The sequence below is a fragment of the Podarcis cretensis genome, assembly GCF_951804945.1.
Source record: "Podarcis cretensis genome assembly, chromosome: 6".
NCBI lineage: Eukaryota > Metazoa > Chordata > Lepidosauria > Squamata > Lacertidae > Podarcis > Podarcis cretensis.
The window spans coordinates 22,948,958-22,969,715 of NC_137175.1; the positions used below are offsets into that span (position 1 = coordinate 22,948,958).

Genomic DNA, 20,758 nt, shown 5'->3' on the forward strand with positions numbered 1-20,758 from the left:
AGATATCTTAAAATCCATCTTTGTTACTCCTTTGCATTTTTGGTTACATCCTATTAGCTTACCATAGGTTATCCAAACCTAGGGGAACTTGCTCGCTGCCACTCTAAATATTATAGAAATGTAGAGTTGGAAGGAAACCCAAGGGTCATCTAATCCAACCCCCTACAATGCAGGAATCTCCAAGCCAGTGTGAACTTAAGGAAGTTCATGGAAGAAAAGTTTCTTCCACCCTCTCCCCCAGCAGTCAGTCATTTTGAGCCTCACACCCCACCCACATTGTTCAGGAAGGGCCACCTTCCAGAGAGAGACTTTTCAGGGGTCTGATTTATTAACAAATCTTCCATTAAATCACCATTCTAATCATCTTAACATTTTAGGTATTTTCCACCCCTCGAGCCTTTATGTGGAATTCAGTTGAACTGCAATTTGGTTATCCAAGATTCTCATCCATTTTAGCAACCTGATCACCAGAGAATCTGTAGAGTCATGCAATACCCCCTCCTGACTCCCTTAACGGCACACTACATTGCAGGAAGGACAAAAACTGTGTGTTTGCTGAAGCATCTTCTGTTTAGAAAGCCACTCCAACCACCATACATTCCGGACGTGCCCTGTTCTAGTTTTCTGGCAGCCTCCTGATTTTCTAGGGAACAATTCAATGTTCTACTGCCAGCTTGAGCGATGTTAAGCTTTCATTCCTACAGGATGCAATACAAAGGCAGATAATACGCAATCCAAAAAGGCCAGGCCACCAATCAGCACTCAATCAAGCAACATACCCCAAAAAGAAGCAGATTTCTGTCCCTAGAAAATTTGGCTGTGCATCTAGGGACACCCATCTGCTTCGTATGACATTCATACATCCAATAAACTGGGACAAAAGGGAGTGAAATCAGTGACAATCCAAACAAGATTCAACTGCCTACTCAATGGCTAGAAGGATATTTTGTCTATCAACCTTACCTACCGAATTAACTAAAGTCAATCAAAATATGCAACCTGATATTTCCAAGTAAACATGTGCATGTAAGACTAATTCAACAGGGTTTCCTTAATTCTTTTTGGGCTTGCAGGCATTGAAATGTTACTGTGTTACACCTTTAATATAATCTATAGTGTCATGTTTACAAAATAAACTGCATTTGAAGCAAAATAGTGGGACTTCCAACAAAATCTTGCCGTGTTCAGGTCCCAAATCCAGTCAGTTGAAATTCCATATCCATTCAACACCTTGGTCCAGAGTTGGGTTTTTCTTGTGCGAGGGGCATCTTCCGCTTAGCCCCCCCCCCCCCCGATGGTTTGCACTTCTACAAAACTTGTGAATTTGCTATTTTGGCTGCATAAAGAGCAAGATCAAGAGAATGTGCTTGCTATTAGAATATGGGATAAATTTTGCAATCTCAAAATTTTTTTTACATTTCATAATTTCTGCACAAATGAAAATGACAGGAGTTACATTGAACTAACTTTATTGAGACAAGACAATGTTGTTTTTGCCCAGTATTGTACGATTACACTTGCTGTTTCCATCATTCCATTCAAAATACATCAGTTCTTTTAAAAGGAAAAAAACCAAGGTGTCGGCAACAAGGTCTTTAACAAAAATCCATTTCAAATCCAGCCTTTTGCTTTGCCAAATATGTCAAATCCTTCCGATCCTGGGGTGAATTTATTTATACTTCAGTAGTTAGAATTATATTGTATTAAGTATCCCTCCTCCTACAAAGAAACAGACCATTGGGCAGAAGGTTCAGTGCCCTTGAATTCCAGAGATTGTTATTAGCATAATGCATAGTATAAGCCAGCTGGAATCTGACTCAAATGCAAGCAAAGACACAAGAGAACAATCATCCAGCATTTCACCAGTCCACTGAATACTATAGCTCCATATACCAAGACTAGGTGTGTTCACAAATCAGGCAGTTGTCTGCAAACCAAGAAAAAAGTGCACACATCCTTCCTCATGCCAGGTCTTCTGCAATAATGTATAAATGGAACGACTTCTTCCTGAAGAATACCAGCTCCCCCCCCCCCTCAATTTATATTATATAGAGCTGCCTGTCATGCTGTCCTATTGTTTTGAGATAGGAAACTGAAGACTACTTCCAGTATAATGGTTACAATGCATGGATGGCTCTGGAAGCAACTCCCAGGCTCACGCACAAATGAAGATGTTTTGTTCATCTGAACTATCCAGGCAGTTATCTGCAGAGGGTACAACAATCGTTACAATTCACAGGAGTGTTTTTTGGGATGCTGCATTTTGTCCAAATGAGCAATTTTCACATGAATGCACCCAGATGAATCAGCATCATGCGGCTGTTCAAATGTTCACTAAAACTAGACCAAAACTGAGAACTCTCAAAAAATGCCTGGATAATTTAAATCCATACATTTTGCTCAAAGAAGCAGTTAATCTCAACATAAGTCATTCTAACTTCCCCATAGCTTTTAATTTTTTTAAACTATTCAAACCCCAGTGCTCCTCTCCAAATACTAACCACGTGACCTCCCTACCTCATGGCATGGCTCCTTTAATGATGCAATCGTGAATGTGTACATTGGCAAGTAAATCCCAGTTACATCACTGGGGCCTAGTCCCAAATTGTGGTTAGAATCAGAATTACTACTCATGACTACATATAAGCAAGCATGACCTTTCCAAAACCCTTTTTTTTCTTTAAAGGTTTGCAATAGGCAGTTGCTTAATACATTGTCAATAAGGCATCTATATATTATATATAGTGTTATTTTTTAATACCATTTTTTATTTAGAATATTTTGTGCATGTTGTTAAAAGCTAAAAAAACAGTATGATCTACATCAGGCATAAGGAACTGGTGACCTCCAGATGTGGCTGAACTACAACTCCCATCATCCCTGACCACCATGCTGGCTGAGGCTGACAGAACTGGTAGTCCAACATGTGGAAGGCCCCAAGTTCCCCATCCCTTACTTACATTTTAGGCATACAATGCCTGCATTTGGCCAATCGTTATTTTGGCTTAATACGCTGACATGTGAATGGGGACTGTAAATGTGTGCGTAGCCCCTTTGTTCTTCCTTTCAGGGGAGCAAACAAGCCACAAAATCTTCAGTTAACAATAAATTTCTTATGTAATTCTAACAGTGAAACGATGGTTAACCACTTTGGAACAAACCAGGATATGATGCCATGGTTTGAAGGCTGGTTCATATTTCAGCTGATTAAACCAGGTAAGATTCCCAAACCAGCAAATATTTGTCAATGTGAGCCATGCAAAATTAGGATGCAGCCCACTCCTGAGGAATTCAATGGAAAAACCACTAAATTGTTTTCATAGATCAGAACTATATAACAGCAGTTGTCAATAGGCCTTAAAAGCCAAACAAGCTGCATGCAGCCTCAACTCATGTCATATTCAGAAAAGGCAGCTTAAAGGTGCTTTGGCACAACAACTCAGAATGCAAGTACCATATGTTTGTTTACTTCCGAGTCATGAATCTGCACCAAAGAACCTAAATTATGAGATACCCAGAGCTTTATAGAGTCAATGTCAACAGGACCACAAACCTGCTCTCCACTGAAGACAGTAAAAAGACAAGAAGCAGCTGTTTGTGGCACAAGCTGCTGGTTGAAATGCAGCAAAATATTTAGTTCCAGTGCTTCTGATCCTTTACATGGAATGAAATCCTCCTACATAAACATTTTTTAATGTATGATGAAGACGCTGCTTTAATGAAGAGGTGGCTAACCTGTAGCCCTTCACTGCTGGACTCCAACTTCCATCAGCCTCAGCCAGCAAGGCCAATTATCAGAGATGATGGGAGTTGGAGTCCAACTCATCTCAGGGGCCATAGGTTAGTCACTTCTACTTAATGCTAGTGGAGATAGCAGTTTATTAAAGATAATGATGATAATGAAGGCTGCTAGATAGTTCTGCTCATTGTCAATAGCTATTGAAGCAGGTCTTCATGTCTGAGTAGACAAGAAGAAAATATGATATGAAGTGAATGTGAATTCCAAATAATTGCTCCATGGAGGACAAAAGAGAACATAAGCCACAAGAGGGTTTTTGCTGACTAACAACATTGATGCTGTGTGTAATGAAACTCAGCCATGCAACCGACAATGTTTAGCACATACAGACAGCAGAAAGTATGCACACAAATAAAATGCATGCAGATAAATAATAGCAATGAAATATATCAGTGCATGCTGTGTTTAAAAAAAAATAATACAAATGCAAAACACTAAAACATTAATATTTCATAAAAAATAAATGTACCGAATCTTACAGCTTATAGAACTTTTACAAGATGCCAACAAAAGAAACAAATAATACTTGGGATCTGTTCTCATCTAGCACTTTTCTGCCACCCGCAAGCTGCCTTGAACCATCCTCAGGAAACAATTTCCTTGAGTGGAAAGTCAGCATGAACTTGGCTGCTAAACTGGTTATAGCAATAATGGTTGCCATGATTACACTGGCAGGGAAAAAGGGCTCCCACAGGCATGGAAATTGCCCTTCATGTGTGCGCAAAGTCACATTTATTAATATTTGAATTATACTCTGATGTTTGATCCAGGAGGATCCACAGGACAACTTAAAAAATACAATGAAGTGAGGCTGCTTCCATGTCCTCTAAATGACACATGCCATCAGATAGCCATCTCTGCCATCTCCCAATTCTCTTTTGGGGAATTGCAGTCATTTTATCTTAGTTCAGTCCAACTGCTAACTGTTAATTGTTTGCTACAGTTATTCATTAAAGTTATTCTTGATGGATATTCAAACAGCTGAGGAAGGCTCCAAACTGCTCTTACATGTAGGAATACTGTGGTATGTATCAACCCCAATCTGCCATTTGGAAGTCATTTAAATTTGACATATTTGCAAAAGTCATCTCAACCCCACAGAAGTCAATGAGATGTACATTTGCATTCCACATGTTCTTTCATGCAAGACATGTTTTAACTTGGGAAGATTTTTTTAAAAGCATCCTGGAGTTTCATGCACAGAAACTGCTAAAGGGATTTTGGATCTAAAAATCCAAATAAGCACCACTGGATTATTTCTGGAGCAACTTCCATCTAATTATTCTTGCAGGTACTGTGAAAAAAGAAGGTACTTACAAAGTAAGTAAATTTGTTTAGGATTGAGCTGTTAGTGTTAAGTATACCATCTTAAGTAGCCTAAACAGCATATACTTAATATGAAGATTCAAACCACTTCTTGAAAATTCCATTGCAGGACTGCAGACTTTGCAGAAGGATAGTAGACCCCTGGGTATTAACGTACAAAGCAGTACCATTTGTTAAGATGCAAGTTTGTTTGGTTAAAAACAGAATTAAAAATAATTGCATTTCTTCGTCAAAGCAGACAGCCAAGTCACAGAGCTGAAGCAAGCAATGTAGTAAAACTATGTAAAAGTAGATTGTGTTTTAAAGTTAGTGTCATTGAGGGGTGGGGACAGATAAAGCACCTACAAAATTTCATTTGAAACAAGATCATTTATAAATTTTCCCCAATGCCAAGAAACGGCTGATGGAATCAATATAAAAAGAACATTAGTCCCCATAAAAGAACAAACTGCCTTTCTGCTGCAGACTGTGGACATCTTACAGCATTAAACAGATTAAGGCAAGAGGGAAGAATGTGAGTGCAGCAATCTTGCAGCCAACACCCTGATTTACTAATATAAAGTGTGTTGCAATAATCAAGGATATTACATTGCTACTGTAGTAAATGTCAAGATACTCAAAGGCTTTTAATTACATGGAAAAAATAAATTCCAACACAAAGGTTGGATTATGCAAAGAAAATGATCTGGAAATGCATTTTGTGGTAGTCTGAAAGGATGGATCGGCAGAACTGGAGACTAAAAGCATCTAACAGCTGGAATAGATGCTTATTCACAGAATTAACAGTTGTTTTATAGCCACACTTCTGTATTGTTAATCCACAAGTGGCTCAAACTATCACTGACTAAGCAGAGAACCCTCCCTTACCTTAACATATTGGTTCAGGGAGCTACTAACAGAAAGCTTTGTCTGCATCAAGCTATCCTTGACTTAGGAGCATAACAGCAATGATAAAAAATAAAATTGTGGTGTGCCATGACCAGGACAGGTCCAGGGAGCTCCATTAGCCAGTAATCTGCCCAAACCAACAATGGTTTCTCCCTTGCTGTTTGTTAATATTTTTTTAACAAGTTCTACTTTTTTGTGTAGTGTAAGATGTTAGCTTCTTCCATAGCCAACGAACCAACCTTGAGAATGCATTCCCCTGCCCCACCAGTTAAAGGAATTTAGACTTCACTGCCAACACAATCACTAACGCTGTCATTGAATTAGTGAAAAAGGTTAACTGTCATATGATTAGTAGGACTCCAACAGCAGCCTTCTTTTATGAAGAAATAAATCCAAACCTCTACACAGAATCAAAAAAACATTTTGTCTTCAACCCCTCCCTTTAAATATACTGAAAATAATTATTTTAAAAATTAGTTATCAAGCAAATAATTTTCTTTAAAACAAAATCTGACTCATAGGCACTCTTTTTTTTTTTATAGGCTACGGTTGGACTTTCGGGAACTCCAACTAGTTCTTTCCGGAGGAAGTCCAGGAGACAAAGGAGTTAGGTACCAGTACCTGTATGTTCCATACCAAGCCAAGAGACCCGCCAACGTGCCAAATAACTTTTGGGAGAAGTCATGGAAATACACAGCCGTGGTAAAAAACATCCACAACCAAATCATGGTCAAGAAACTCAGGGCCAGGAAAAAGCCATTTACCACAGTGTGCATTCTGGAGTTCTGGGAGATGTTCACAATGTGCAACACGGCCATCTCCTCTATAGTAATCAGGGCACAGTATGAGAGAAGGAAGGAGTGTCCCGAGATGTCAAAGCCATTCCAGAAGCCACCAGCTTTTAGACACTGTAGTTTGTTGGGATGTTCCTTCAGTGGTACATCAAAGGCCACAGATTTGTAGCAGCTGCCTGTCAGGTCCTCAATGTACAGGAACACCCCGGTGCATGAATACCAAATGGCAGTGCCAACCAGCAAAGCACTGAGACGTCGAACCACCACCGCAACGCTCCGGGTGACGTGGTAGGTAGTGATGCCGATAAAAGGCAGCAGCAGACAAAGGGTCCATGCCCAGGCAACTTTAACAAAATACCTGCCAGGGAGAAATTGAAAAGAAATATTCTAAGCTCCAGGGAGGCAAGAGAGATGCGCTCAGAGAAGTTACAAAATTATACCATCTGCATATTGCCAAATCCATCCTAGTTAATTCTCATAATCTTTTGGACAAGGCTTGTACCAAACACTTATGGATCCTCCCACACAAGAGGCACTAAAGCAGTGTCCAGGATCTGGTACAAGCCTTAAAAAACTCTTGAGTGGCCACAAAACTACCACATTTGATATAGGTGCAAGTTGTAAACAGCCTCGAAAATCGAAGTGCCCTGTTTAATTTGAAAACTGACCATAGCTTTACTGCATATGTAGCGAATGTTGGGTTGTTGTTGTTTTCCTTTCCTTTCTTTGGATGCTGCCATGGCCTTTGGCTACCACAATAAAACCCAATAAAATTTATTTATTTAAATCTGAAAATTCAAAATGAACTATTTCTCAGAAATTAAATTAGTTCAAAGGAAGCTAAAGGTATCTAGGAGGAGCAAGCTGGGAACAGATCAAGAATGACCTGCAGCAAGAGGGACATATGCAAGAGCATCCCAGCTAATGCTTCTAAATTTGGGCTGGAGTTTAGTGGCAGAGCACATGCATGCAGAAGTTCCTAAATTCAATCTGCACCATCTCCAGGTGGGGCTGGAAAAGACCCTTGTCTGAAACCTGGAAAGCTACTGAAAAGGAAACCCCTGGGCCTTCCAGAGGTTGCTGGGCTACAACATCTGGAGGGCCAAAGTCCCCCCAGCCATGGATGAAGTAGATGGACTCAGTTTCCTAAATGCACGTGGCCAGGAGAGAATCCACTACCATCACGAAAATTACTGCCACACCTAGAAAGATAATCCGTTTAATCAAGACAGCACGCTTTCTCCACATCTGGGATTAGGCAAGCGGTTGCTGCATTTATTGGTTTTTGCTTCACTGCTGGCTACATTGCTACTCGCCCTAATGAAATCAAACCCCAGTAAATAAAAGCCGCTTTTTCTGACAGGGTCTCACCCTTATTTGCAGAAGGGCAACAACCTCCTCATGCAACAGCTCCTGGTAAGATACGCCCCTTGCCCTGCCCTCCCTTCAGATTCCCCCCCCCCAGGTTAAAGTGCCCCCCCATGTCAAGCTGCCCCATCCTCTCAGCCCCCTCCCAGCCCTGTCAATCAACGCCAGGCCCCTCCTCCTTCTCCTCACATCCCCTCACATGTTAAGCAGGTTGCGCTTGTTGCTCATGTAGGTCTCCGGCAGCGGCGCCCACTCCTTGATGACGCAGCCGCCCAGCATGAGGCCCAACAGCCCCAAAGGCATCGTCCTCCGCGCCGCGTCGCGCACCAGGTAAGGGCGCAAGAAGCGCGCCGAGCGGTCCATGTACTCCATCGCCAAGGCTCCGAGGAGGACTCGACGCCGCTGCAGAGGGCGGCCAGCCGGTGACCGCCGGCCAAGAGGACGCCCGGCCGACGTGCTGCGTCACAGCCTCGCGTCGCTCGGGCCCCGCCCCGCCGCAAGTCGGCCTGTCCTTTCCCCTCCCAACTGCGCAGGCGCCTTCTCGGGTTGCGCGTGCAGCTGCCTCCCGCGCGCGGCGAAGTCTTCCTAACCGTCACTTTAGGCGCCTCCCGTCTGCGCCTGCGCAGGGCGTTGAATACCCCTGGCCTGTTTTCGTCACGCTGAGGCGTTCACTGATGTTAAGATTTAGGTGGAGGTTATTGTTGAGTAAGCATGTATAGGAGGAGCAGGGTTCTCTAATAAATCAATGAATTTTTAAAAGGAAGAGTAGGAGAGGTTGCACTCTTAACATGCACAATTGCCTGTGTGCACAAAAGTGTTCGCTTTGTGCAGTTACCTCACCCCAGTTGCCCACTTGCTTAATGTTAGGGCCGGCCCTGAGTGAGCGAAATCATGTGTCAAAATGATTGACGGCAATCATTGTGTAGAAGGAGGGGCTTTTGTTAGGTGCAGGTTTATTCTGCCCAGATGCTGTTAGCCAAGTTGCAAAGTCCCAAAAGCTTCACTTTCTGAAATCCCCCTTTCCACGCTACTCTTGACAGCTGTTCTCCTTTGCATCAACCTAATCTCCACACTGATGGAGATTTTCAATGCGCAATTAATTGTGTGACAAGCTACACCTGTTGAATTTTCCTCTTCCCGTCTTTGGCGTCTGGCCTCTCAACTGGACATTAACCACAGAGCATGAAGTCCTCATGGATTGCTTCCTCAAAATGTTTGTTCAATGCGCTATGGCTATGCAGAAGCAGACGCAACGTGAGGAAAATGTATTAGGAGTAAGATAGGTATGTCCCTGCCAATATCAGTGGTGCATCCACAGTTCAATGCATTTCACAAAATTATATATACAGTGGTACCTTGGGTTACAGATGCTTCAGGTTACAGACTCCGCTAACCCAGAAATAGTACCTCGGGTTAAGTACTTTGCTTCAACATGAGAACAGAAATCGTGCGGTGGCGGCAGCGGAAGGCTGCATTAGCTAAAGTGGTACCTCAGGTTAAGAACAGATTGAGGTTAAGAACGGATCTCCAGAATGAATTAAGTTCTTAATCCGAGGTATCACTGTACCAAGCTAGAAAGAGCACAGAGAAGAAAATACACAGAATAATGTATGCATGCACACCAATTTTCCACAGAGGGGCAGCACATGATTGGGAGAAAAATCAGACCTTTTGTGTATAAAATGAAACAGCGTGTACTGCAGGCACAAGTGTAATAGTAATTATTCTTATTACAGGTGCAGTTTAGGGGAATGATGTTTTAAATCAATAATAAACTATTCTTTTTGTAAACTGCTTTTTATAATCAAGTGGTATATATATTAGTGTGTGGACAAGTGTGTGGTAGCTTCCTTTGTATTCTCCTGAAACGTAATTAATAGATGGAGGGGGTCTTAAAAAGGTCATAGAGACAAAGACGAATGATATACACCTTGGTGAGGCTCCGTAGTCATCATAACCCTACTTTCCTGGGAGTAAGCCCCACTGAATTCAGTGGTACTTACTTCTGACTAGACGTGGGTAAGATTGCAATGTAATTGTCATTTTTCTCCCCATGGAGATGTAGGGAAGAATAATCTGCCTAATAACTCTCAGTTTACACAGCAGGTGGTCTGTCCACAGCTGCACAATGCTATTATATGCAGCATTGCATCAAGTTGAGTTCAGTTTGAGGAACTCAGGCAATGTTTATTCAGCTGCAACAACTGATTTATTTAGTAAAACAGGTTCCGCCTTAGAATTTCCAGTAGAAAGACAAATCTTTGCAGGGGGTCTGTCATTCAGTGGTATTAACAATGGGAACAGAGTCTCTCCAACCTGGTGGTAAATTATACATTTCACACTGAGATGTGACAACTGAGGCTGTGTACACACTAACCCATTTGGAGCACAAAAAAATGTAGTTTTTCATCAGTCCAGATCATTCATGTTCGTCCTCTAGATTGATTCTAGATCCTGTTGTCCACAAAGGTTGGTGGGGTTGCTTGATACCCATTTGAAAACACTCCCGTTAGTTAGCTTATCCACAACTTTTCCATCCTGCATATGCCCCAGATGAATGAAGAAGGAAGTGGTGATTGTGGTCTTCATATATGCCCATCCACAATGTCATTGGACAGGTGTGGACACCCCTCTGATGGCTGGAACTGCCTTCATCTGTTTTCAAATGGACACACTGCAGAGTAATGCAGAATCAATTTACAGTGAAGTATAATTTGTACGCAGCCATATCTCAAAGGAACAGTTATATGCAAGGCTTGTTTTCTGGGGGGGGGGGTGCAGGGGTACGCATACCCCTAAACATTTTGTGAATCTAAGTTTGGCATCATTGAGGGGCAGTATTTCAATATGAGTAGGAAAATGAGAGTACCCCTAAACATTTTTTAAAAGCACTGGTTATATGCAAGGCTTTACTAATGTTAACAACAGCCTGAAATTGGGGTTTGGGCAGTATATCTTTTTCCTTCCACAACACATAATCAGTCCGACTGCATGCATACTTATGCATAAGTATATCCCACTAAGTCCTATGTGACTGCACAGGATTGCAGCCTTGGACACCATGGAAGCTGTTGCTGTGTTCTGTATGGAATGAGAAAGACAAAGAAGCTGTCACCCTGTCCCTCTCCTCCATCCATCAATCTAGGCAGCCCTCAGTTACCATACATACGTTTGTCCCTTGCTTCAGCATCCGTCTTCTAGAGAGAAGCTACTGCCAGAGGAAATGACAAATATATTTGTCAGGGAACTGCTATCAGTACTCGAGGGAGAGCGCAAAAGCCAGAGGGATTCCAGAGAGCGTCCCATGACTCCTTGCCTGGGACCAGCGGGGAGAGTAGGGGTCCTCCATTGCCCACGCCCTCCCTGCGCAGAAGACTTTGCACAGAGAGGGTAGGAGGAGACTAGGCGTCAAAGAGCTTCTTTGCTGGAAGAAATTTAAGAAACACCCACTCACGGATTCTGCCAGCGACTGAGTCAGCCACAGGTGAGTGGCAGTCCGGACAGATGAGGTTCACTTTGGCAGCCCAGCCAGGTGTTTGCACCCAGCCAGGGAGATAGGTACCTGCTTACGCACGAGCAACCCCTTAGAAACCATTACAGCAATCTGTGAGTCCCTGACGTTACTTGTGCGCAGCCCGGGGGAGGCAGCACGATGAGCCATACAGGACCAGCCGGAGAGACAGAGCAAGAAGCCATGGTGCGAGGTCTGGTCGAGAGGAATCGAGACCTGGAGGCACATGTCGCTACCCTGTCGGTGCGGCTGGAGGAGAGGCGGGCTCAGGATGCACAGGTCAGAGCCACCCTGATAGGGAGGAAGGCCCCCGGGCTGGTAAATAAGTTTGGAGGAAAGCCCCAAGACTACAATGCTTTCCGAATAGAAATTCAATACACTTTGGAATTGCAGAAAAGTGACTTTGCTGATGACAGGGAGAGGGTGGCGTACATTATTGGGCATCTGCATTAAAAGATCTTAAATTTTTTTACCAGGCAATGGACGCAATGTTCTCCAGCGAGGTGGAGCAAAGTGTGACACGGAGGGAGCTGCTGGGGTGCAAGCAGGGGAGCCTGTCCGTCAGAAGCTACTGGTCGCGTTTTGCGATGTTAGTGCACAAGCTCAGATGGGACCTGGACTCTGAACCAGTACAAACGCTGTTTGAGGCAGGTTTGAATCCCGAAGTGAAGGACGAGTTGTCCAGAGCACCCCGCCCGCGGTCGATGGATGAGCTCACAAAGACTGTGCTTGCGATTGGTGTACGCCAGGAAGTGTGGGCTCAGGAAAAGCGGGAGATAAGGGGGGAGCGTTTCCATTGCAACTGGATTCCTGAGATGCCGAGGGAGCCTTCCCAGGCAGCAGAGCCAATGGAAATTGATGCAGCGCGTGTGCGCGAAGTTTCAAACGCTAGTGAAGTCCGGAAAAAGGAGGGGAAGGAGTGGAAAACTACCAAGAAGTGTTTCCTCTGTCAGCGGCCAGGACATTTTGCGAAGGTTTGTCCCCAACGAAAGGCCTGGCAAGGCATGATGGGGACAGCAGGCCACAACTAGAAGGGGGAGGAGGGGCCGGTGCAGGGAAACGAGAAAGCCTGGGTGCCGACCAGTAGGGGCAGCAGCCAGGCCAGCGACCAATAGAAGTGCCCCGGCCTGACCCTCCCAAGGCAGCTATAGCCATTGAAGTAGTGCTAGAACTCCCAAATGGGCACCCAGTCAAGCTGAATGGTCTGCTGGATTCTGGCTCCTCATGTAATTTCTTCAGTAGAGACTTCGCCCTGGAGCACCAGCTCCACCTGTTGCCACTAGATTTCCCCTTGCAGGTGACCACCATTGATGGCAGGGAACTACTGGGAGGGGAAGTGACACAGCAGACACCGCCAATGCGGATGAGTGTTTCCAGGCACACGGAAACTATGGCCTTTCATGTGGCGACGCTGGCGGGACCCCCAATAATACTAGGAATGAGCTGGCTGGCACTACATGACCCAGTGGTGTCATGGCATCAGCGGTCGCTCACCTTTGGGTTCACCTCGGAAGAGCAGCTCCTGCACGTGGATCCGGAGAAGCCCATGACCCTGGAGACAGACGCGTCTGACCGTGCAATTGGAGCAGTATTGTTGCAACCCGGGTCCAAGGAGAACTGGAGACTGTGTGCCTTTTTCTCTAGGAAGCTGAGCAAGTCGGAGCAAAACTACACGGTGTATGACCGAGAACTGCTAGCGATTTACGCGGCATTTCGTCAATGGAGACACCTTTTGAGAGGGGTGCGGCACAAGATCCAGGTCCGAACTGACCACAAGAACGTGGAATACTGGCGGACCGTGCGAGTGCTTAATCAGAGACAGATCAGATGGTCCCCGGAGTTCGTCAAGTTTTTCTTTGAGATACAATACGTGCTGGGAGAGGAAAATGTTAGGGCGGATGCACTCTCCAGGAAACCGGAATACATGGAGGGGGAAGGGCCTCCGGAGACCAGGCACGTGTTCCCCGAGGACCGGTGGGTGTGTGGGGGAGCGTTGGTGGGTAAACGAGAGCTAGCAGGGCTCACCAGAGACAATGAGTTTGCTCAGACTAAAATCAGGGAGCTCAGAGGTGGAAAGGAAGACAATGGGGGGTTTGAGGAAAAGGAAGGGCTACTGTACTACAAGGGGGCGCTGTATGTACTAGGAGAGACATTGAGGGGCAAGATACTTAGGCAGCTCCATGACAACCCAACAGCTGGGCACTCTGGACAACACAAGACCATGCTACTAGTCACCAGGCAATTCTGGTGGGCAAAGGTGAGGGAGGACGTACGAGAATATGTACGAGGGTGCGACCAGTGCCAGAGGGCAAAGGGGGAAAGGACTGCCCCCGCAGGGTTACTGGAACCCTTACCAACACCGGAAAGGCCCTGGGAGGTGGTGTCCACTGATTTTATGACAGATCTGCCCAAGTCAAGGGGAAAGACAGCGGTCATGGTAGTGGTCAATCTGCTGACTAAAATGTGCCATTTTGTAGCGTGTTCACATGCAGTGTCGGCAGAGGAGACAGCCAGGCTGTTTGTGGACCACATTTTTAGGCTGCATGGCACCCCATTGAGGTTAATCTCAGATCGCGGAAAACAATTTACTTCCCGGTTCTGGCGGAGGCTCATGAGCTTGCTGCAGGTCGAGGTGAGCTTCTCGACGGCGAGGCACCCAGAAACCAAGGGACAGGCCGAAAGAGTGAACGGTATACTCCAGCAGTACCTACGCTGCTATGTCAGCGAGAGGCAGAACGATTAGGTAGAGAAATTAGCATTGGCTGAATTTGCGTACAATAACGCTGAACACGTGTCCACGGGAATGAGCCCTTTCATGGCCAATTACGGGTGTCACCCCAGGGCCTTCCCAGGGAGGGGGGAGGAAGGATGGAGTGTACCTGCAGCTGAGCAATTTGCCGAAGAAATGGAGGCCTTACACCAGCAACTCAGGCTGAACTTGGAGAGGGCCAAGGAAGTTTACAAGAGGCAGGCAGACAGGCACCGTCGGGAGGGGGAGGCCATACGGGTGGGAGACCGGGTGTGGTTGTCGCCCCAAGGGTTGCTCCTAAAGGGAGGGTGCAAGAAGTTGCAGCCTAGGCGACTGGGGCCCTTTGAGGTAATGCAACAGGTCAACCCAGTGGCATTTAAACTCAAGTTGCCCGACAGCATGAAGATACATCCGGTGTTCCATAGGTTCCTACTTTCACATTACAGGGAGGGTTGGGAATTCCCGGGAAGGGAGGGAGGGGTCACCACCCACCTGCGGGTAGAGGAGAGGGAACTCTGTAACGAAGCTACGAAATACTCAATTCGAGGTGGCAGGGTCACCAGGTAGAGTACTTGGTAACCTGGGAGGGAGAACCCAGGTCAGAAAACACTTGGGTCCCTGCTGAATCAATCACGGACGGGTATCTGGTGTAAGAGTTTCATGGTTTGTTCCCGGATAGGCCTAAACCATTAGCTAGATTCTGGGAGGAAGAATTTGGACCCACAGACAACGAAGGGGACTTTGTGGGGTTTCCTGCCTCCGAAGAGGAGGAAGGGGAGGTGTCCGAGGGAGAAGAATCAGACTGGGAGGTTCAACCAGCTGGAAGAGATCCGAGGGGATGGGAGGCCGGTTTTGAATCCTCAGAAGATGATGACAGTTCTTTCAGGGGGTTCCCCACATCATCGGTCGAAGAGAGAGAGGAGGAGGTACTGGAAGATTGTGCTGGGGGTGAGGGGGGGGTCCTGAGGAGGGGGTGGATGTCAGGGAACTGCCATCAGTACTGGAGGGAGAGCACAAAAGCCAGAGGGATTCCAGAGAGCGTCCAGGGATCGGGAGAAGTAGCCCATCTTCTGGGGAAGAGAATCAGCATAGCACCAGTGGAGAAGGGGGGCAGGTGGGGGAAGTGGCAAGGTGGTCCCATGACTCCTTGCCTGGGACCAGCGGGGAGAGTAGGGGTCCTCCGTTGCCCACGTCCTTCCTGCGCAGAAGGCTTTTGCGCAGAGAGGGTAGGAGGAGACTAGGCGTCAAAGAGCTTCTTTGCTGGAAGAAGTTTAAGAAACGCCCACTCATGGATTCTGCCAGCGACTGAGTCAGCCACAGGTGAGTGGCGGTCCGGACAGATGAGGTTCACTTTGGCAGCCCAGCCAGGTGTTTGCACCCAGCCAGGGAGATAGGTACCTGCTTACGCACGAGCAACCCCTTAGAAACCATTACAATATTCTTCACAAAGGTAACACCAACCTTGGCGGACTCAACTGATTGATTGTGGCAGCAACAACTTCATTTTCTTTTCCTTCCTGCGAGAGTACAAGGGGAGAGTGTCATAATCCTATGCACATCTATGTGGGTGTAATCCCCACTCAACTCAATGGTACTTTTGTTTGCATCCGTAGAGACAATGACTGCTAAACCATAAACTCTGGGTTCTGTAATCCCGACTGGGCAGAAGCTATGTGTTGGCATGGAGCTAATTGTTGCCACTTGACTTTTCCCCTTGCAAACCTAGACATGCAAAGCTCAGTTCCTAGAGTCATGGTTGTTCCAGCTTTACAAAACCATAGTCGCTGAGCCAACAGTGCTTTAAGACTAGTTTCAGCAACATGTAATAAAGAGCAGTGAGAAATGTGATGTTACACACAGACTGTTTTAGCACCTTCCTTGTGCAATGCACCATAATTGAATAGGGTTAAGAACTGATAGGTCACTCACCTCTGTTTTTTTCTTCTGCATCTTCACAGTTACATGAGGAAACAGAAGGTGGTGCTATTCTGCAAGTACCATATATTAGTTTTTGAGCTTGACAGAAATTGCCACCCTCAAATCATCCAAAATTTGAAACAAATTGGGAGGGAACCTTGCACATGACAAAACATCTAAATTCTGGGAGAAGCCCAAAGTGATTTAATAGGACTAGCAGATTTTTTTTAATGGAGTGCATGACTGCACTTGTTTTGATTTTATAGAAATTGCTTAAACTTGAGGCCCCTAGTGAACTCCTGTGAACATCTGAAACAAAAAGAGACACAGTGTATATACACAGGGCGCACCTTGCTTGCTTGCTGTCTTTGAACTTTTTATAGATTTTGCATGAGAGTTCCATTCAGTGGCCCAGTGCAATCTACAACCTATTCACACCCAGACAACACATACTTTATGTCAGTGATGGGATGTTCAGAAGAAGTAGATTGTATATCTTATGTTTATTCTGTTATATTTTTTCAAAGCACCTTGAAAGAACATGGGATGTCCTGTTTTGACTGTGAGTGTGAGCCTGTGGGGCAAAGCAGTTCAGTGGCAGGGGACAGGCCCAGCAAAAGCCAGGCAATCAAGCCAAGCTGGAGTTGCAGAACCTCAGAGAGCTCCAAGCAGGCAACTTACTCAAAGGTGGGATATGTTCACATTACCACTTAGCCTGCACCCGATGCATTCACGCAACATTAGCCACAATCCATATAGATCTTATCGTTCCTCAACAAATATTGTTGCTGGATGCATTTCCCCCCTCTTCTATGAAGACATAAAAAAGGACCCAAAGCGTGAGATCCAGAAGGTGATGCAATTCATAGGGAAGCAACTGGATGAGGCGACCGTGGACAAGATTGTCCGCCACACTTCCTTCGAAGCCATGAAAGACAACCCCATGGCCAACTGGGCTGGCGTGCCCCTCTCGGTCATGGACCAGTCCATTTCCCCATTCATGAGGAAAGGGACAGTTGGGGACTGGAAGAATCACTTCACGGTGGCTCAGAATGAGCGGTTCAATGAAGACTACCAAAGAAAGATGGCTGATACTACCCTGACATTCACCATGGAGCTCTGAGAGCCAAAACTCTAATGTCAGAATCCCTTAAAAGGATTCCCTGAAAAGCGAAGGCTCACCTCAGCTAATGTCCTCAGGGGGTTTGCCTTTTCCAGCAGCACTAATAAAGAAAAAGTGTTTTATAATTTCAAAAAACAACAACAACCACCTTCTGTCCAATTAGGACACAGGATGGAGAGTGAAGATGAGTGTGCAAGCAGAGACGATATCTTAAAGGAGTTCCAGGAGGGTTGCAGAGGCGATGAAACAAAAAAAAAAGGTCATGTGCGTCAGGTGAAGACATCCCTGCAAATGTAGCTTGAAATGCTGCTGGGAAAAATGACCTTGCTGTGCTTCAAGTAACTAAAGCGAATGCACCTGTGGTCTGGAGCCAAGCTGAGCCCTTATGTATCCCTAAGTAAACCTTCCAGGTTCTGTCTCTTTGCTGCAGAGTGGAATGCTTTAAAGAGGCAGCGCTCTGGCCTACGCTCTATTGCCCTTTCACACTGGTTCAGGGCATGTTTCAGGCACTGACAAGTGGGCTCTCTGTCTGCAGTGTGAAGCCCATGAGGTGAGGATATGCACCGAGACTCCTCGGTAAAATCGGGCTCAGTAGCTGCAGTCTTTGGAGGTCCTGGCCTCAAGGTGACCCTGGTTTTGAGGGTGCAGGCTTGGTGTTAGAGCCCTGGCCTGAAAGTCTACAACCCCTTGCTTTCCTGGCCCAATTTGTCCCCTGCCTTCTGTGTCAGTGGCCAGGTGGCTTGCTTGGACTTGGGGTCATAACATGGAGGAGGGTGTATTTCTGTCTGCTACTAAATTCATGGCTCCCTAGGAAAGCATCACCACATGCACAAAGATGGTTGAATGGAATTCAGTAGGTTTTTAGCAGCAAGCAAGTTCTGGTGACATTAATAGGGGTGTGTTGACTAACTTAAGTAATTGTACACCCTCCCTCTGAACCTTTCCCCCTCCCCAAACACCCTCCATAGGTTAGCTTTGCAAATTTAATTTGGTCATTTAATTTCCTATTTCCCCATCACTTTTCAGCCTCCAAAGTTATAAATATGCAATTTACTGGGGTTGTGTTTCCATCACTGCAATAAAGTCTCTGCTGGTGGTTCAGCAGAATTTGTGAAGAGTGATTTTTCTCATTTAAACAGGCTGCCATATATAATAGATGTATGGCTTGGAAAGTTGTTTGGATATTGTAATAAATACAGGTACCTTACTGAGAGTCATGCAGAAACGCTTTCCCAGATGATGTATTTGAGGACACCGCCTTTTCCCTCATGTTTGCATTTTTAAAAATATTTTTGCATCCTTCAGAAAATAAACCTGCAATATTTAAGAGGGAGACACGCAGGTTTCCCTAACCCACTTGACAGGCAGTTGCCATCCCTTACCCACAGTTCTGGCATCACCACTCTGTCTAGATTTAAAAAAATAACTAAATGTTGGCTTCCAACATTTTGTGTCCACTGTTTAGTGAAAAATATAGCAACTACTAGTCAGAATTACCACCACTAGTTCTGTCACAAAAACTAAAAATCATGCTTTCCAGGGCTTTGAATTTTTCTTTAAAATGTTTCATTTGTATCAGGAGTTGCATGCAGAACTTCTGCTTGATGATTTTCAGGGCGTGGACAGGATATAGAGAGTCCAGAAACTTGGCAGATACAGATTGTGAGCACAACCCAGCCAAAGTAAAGCATATTTACATCCCATTGATTTCATTGGGGGGGGGGGAATTAAGCACATGCTTAATTCTCTCTTTGAACTCAATGGGACTTAATATGTGCTTTATAAAGTTATGCATGTTTGTTCTGAAGTAACTTCCATGCATGGAGCGTTCTCTGAAAGAAGTATGCATATGATTGAATGCTAAACAGCACTGAATTATCCCCCTTTAAATTATGAAACTAATGAACTGTTACTGTCACAGAGTGAGTCGGGACACACACACACACACTCCGCTGCTTTCCCCCTTATGGCAACACCACATAATCACCCTCCTTGCTCCCAGGTAACCGTTGGAACAAATTGCAGGCCGGTCTCCTGGCTTTGAATGGAGAGCCAAGCTCACTTCTCATCTGTGGTGGCCACCTGCCAATTTAATTTACCCCAAATGCAATGTCCTGGCCCATATAGATTTCATAGACATCTATATGAAATCTATATTTTCATAGATCTATGGAGCGAAGCACTGCATTTTGAGGAAATTTAAATACGTAGCGGGCAGCTACTTTGGATGGGAGCTGAGCTTAACTCCCACCCAGAAGAAGCAATGCTAAGACAGCTGCCCAGGGCCCAGCAAGGAAGATGGTAAGGGAGCAGAGTTGGAGCAGCCTGGAGAGGAGCCCTTCTGAGCCACTAGAGCTGTTGGCCAGAGCCTGGCCTGGCCACCCACTGACAGTGGGGCTGGTCATAAGAGCTAATGGTCAGAGATGTTGTTTGGAAGCAGTAACCACAACATAATGCATGCTACAAACAATAAATCCATTTTAGCAGATCCCAAACTTACTTGTTAATTTGTCACAAAAGCTGACAAGAGCATGTAAGCTTGAAATCTTGGGCCGATTTCAGGATGCTGTAACACCACAAATTATTGTATAAATCAGAATTGCCATATTTCACCCTGTGGACAACTCAAAAGTTGTTGAGCCTTTTTTATTTTATTTTTAGAAAAACCAGAAAGTTATTAAGCTTCTTTTAGACAACCCCCAAAGTTGTTGTTATTATTTTTACAAAAATGCCACAAACCACAGTTTTTCAATTGACTTGCCTAAGATCCAGGACAAAGCATCGCCTTTCGGAAATCCCCCTGGATGTCAATTTCACCTTTGAAATCCCGGTAGAATTACTGAATACTGACAGCCCCAGAATAAGAATTTGGAAAATATCCTCTACAGATGTAAGTTTTTCTGCGGAAACGTGGCCTCAGATATCTAGTGGTTTGCAGTGCCCAGTTCAACAGACATACGACATATGCACTGTAGAGAAAGCCCTGAGAGGTTTGTAAGATGCCTGCCTCATATTTGTTTCAGACAGTTTTTTTCTTTTGAAAGACATGTATCTCTAGTGAGGTAAGCAAGGTGTGTCACGGAAGGTAAAAGCACAGGACAGCCTCCGATTGTATTAAAAGGGAACAGTGACACATTTCAATATTGTTGTAGATATGAACAAACATTATTATTGTTATGTTTGTGGAGCAGAACTGAAGACAGTAGTGGCACAGTCAATATCTGGAAAATAACTGATTGTGCCTCACCTCCTTTGATACAAAGTTATAATCTAGCTTCCAATA

The 20,758-nt window shown here is 45.0% G+C and overlaps 1 protein-coding gene across 1 annotated transcript; it reads right to left on the minus strand.

Annotated features, from left to right (window-relative positions):
- Positions 1–1,452: 1,452 nt before the first annotated feature.
- Positions 1,453–8,658, minus strand: FITM2 (fat storage inducing transmembrane protein 2). Its single transcript, XM_079979956.1, has 2 exons — positions 8,375–8,658; positions 1,453–7,165 (listed from the first exon to the last, which is right to left on the minus strand). Exons 1-2 carry the CDS (start codon positions 8,545–8,547, stop codon positions 6,550–6,552), a joined length of 789 nt encoding a protein of 262 aa, XP_079836082.1. The 5' UTR covers positions 8,548–8,658; the 3' UTR covers positions 1,453–6,549.
- Positions 8,659–20,758: the final 12,100 nt, after the last annotated feature.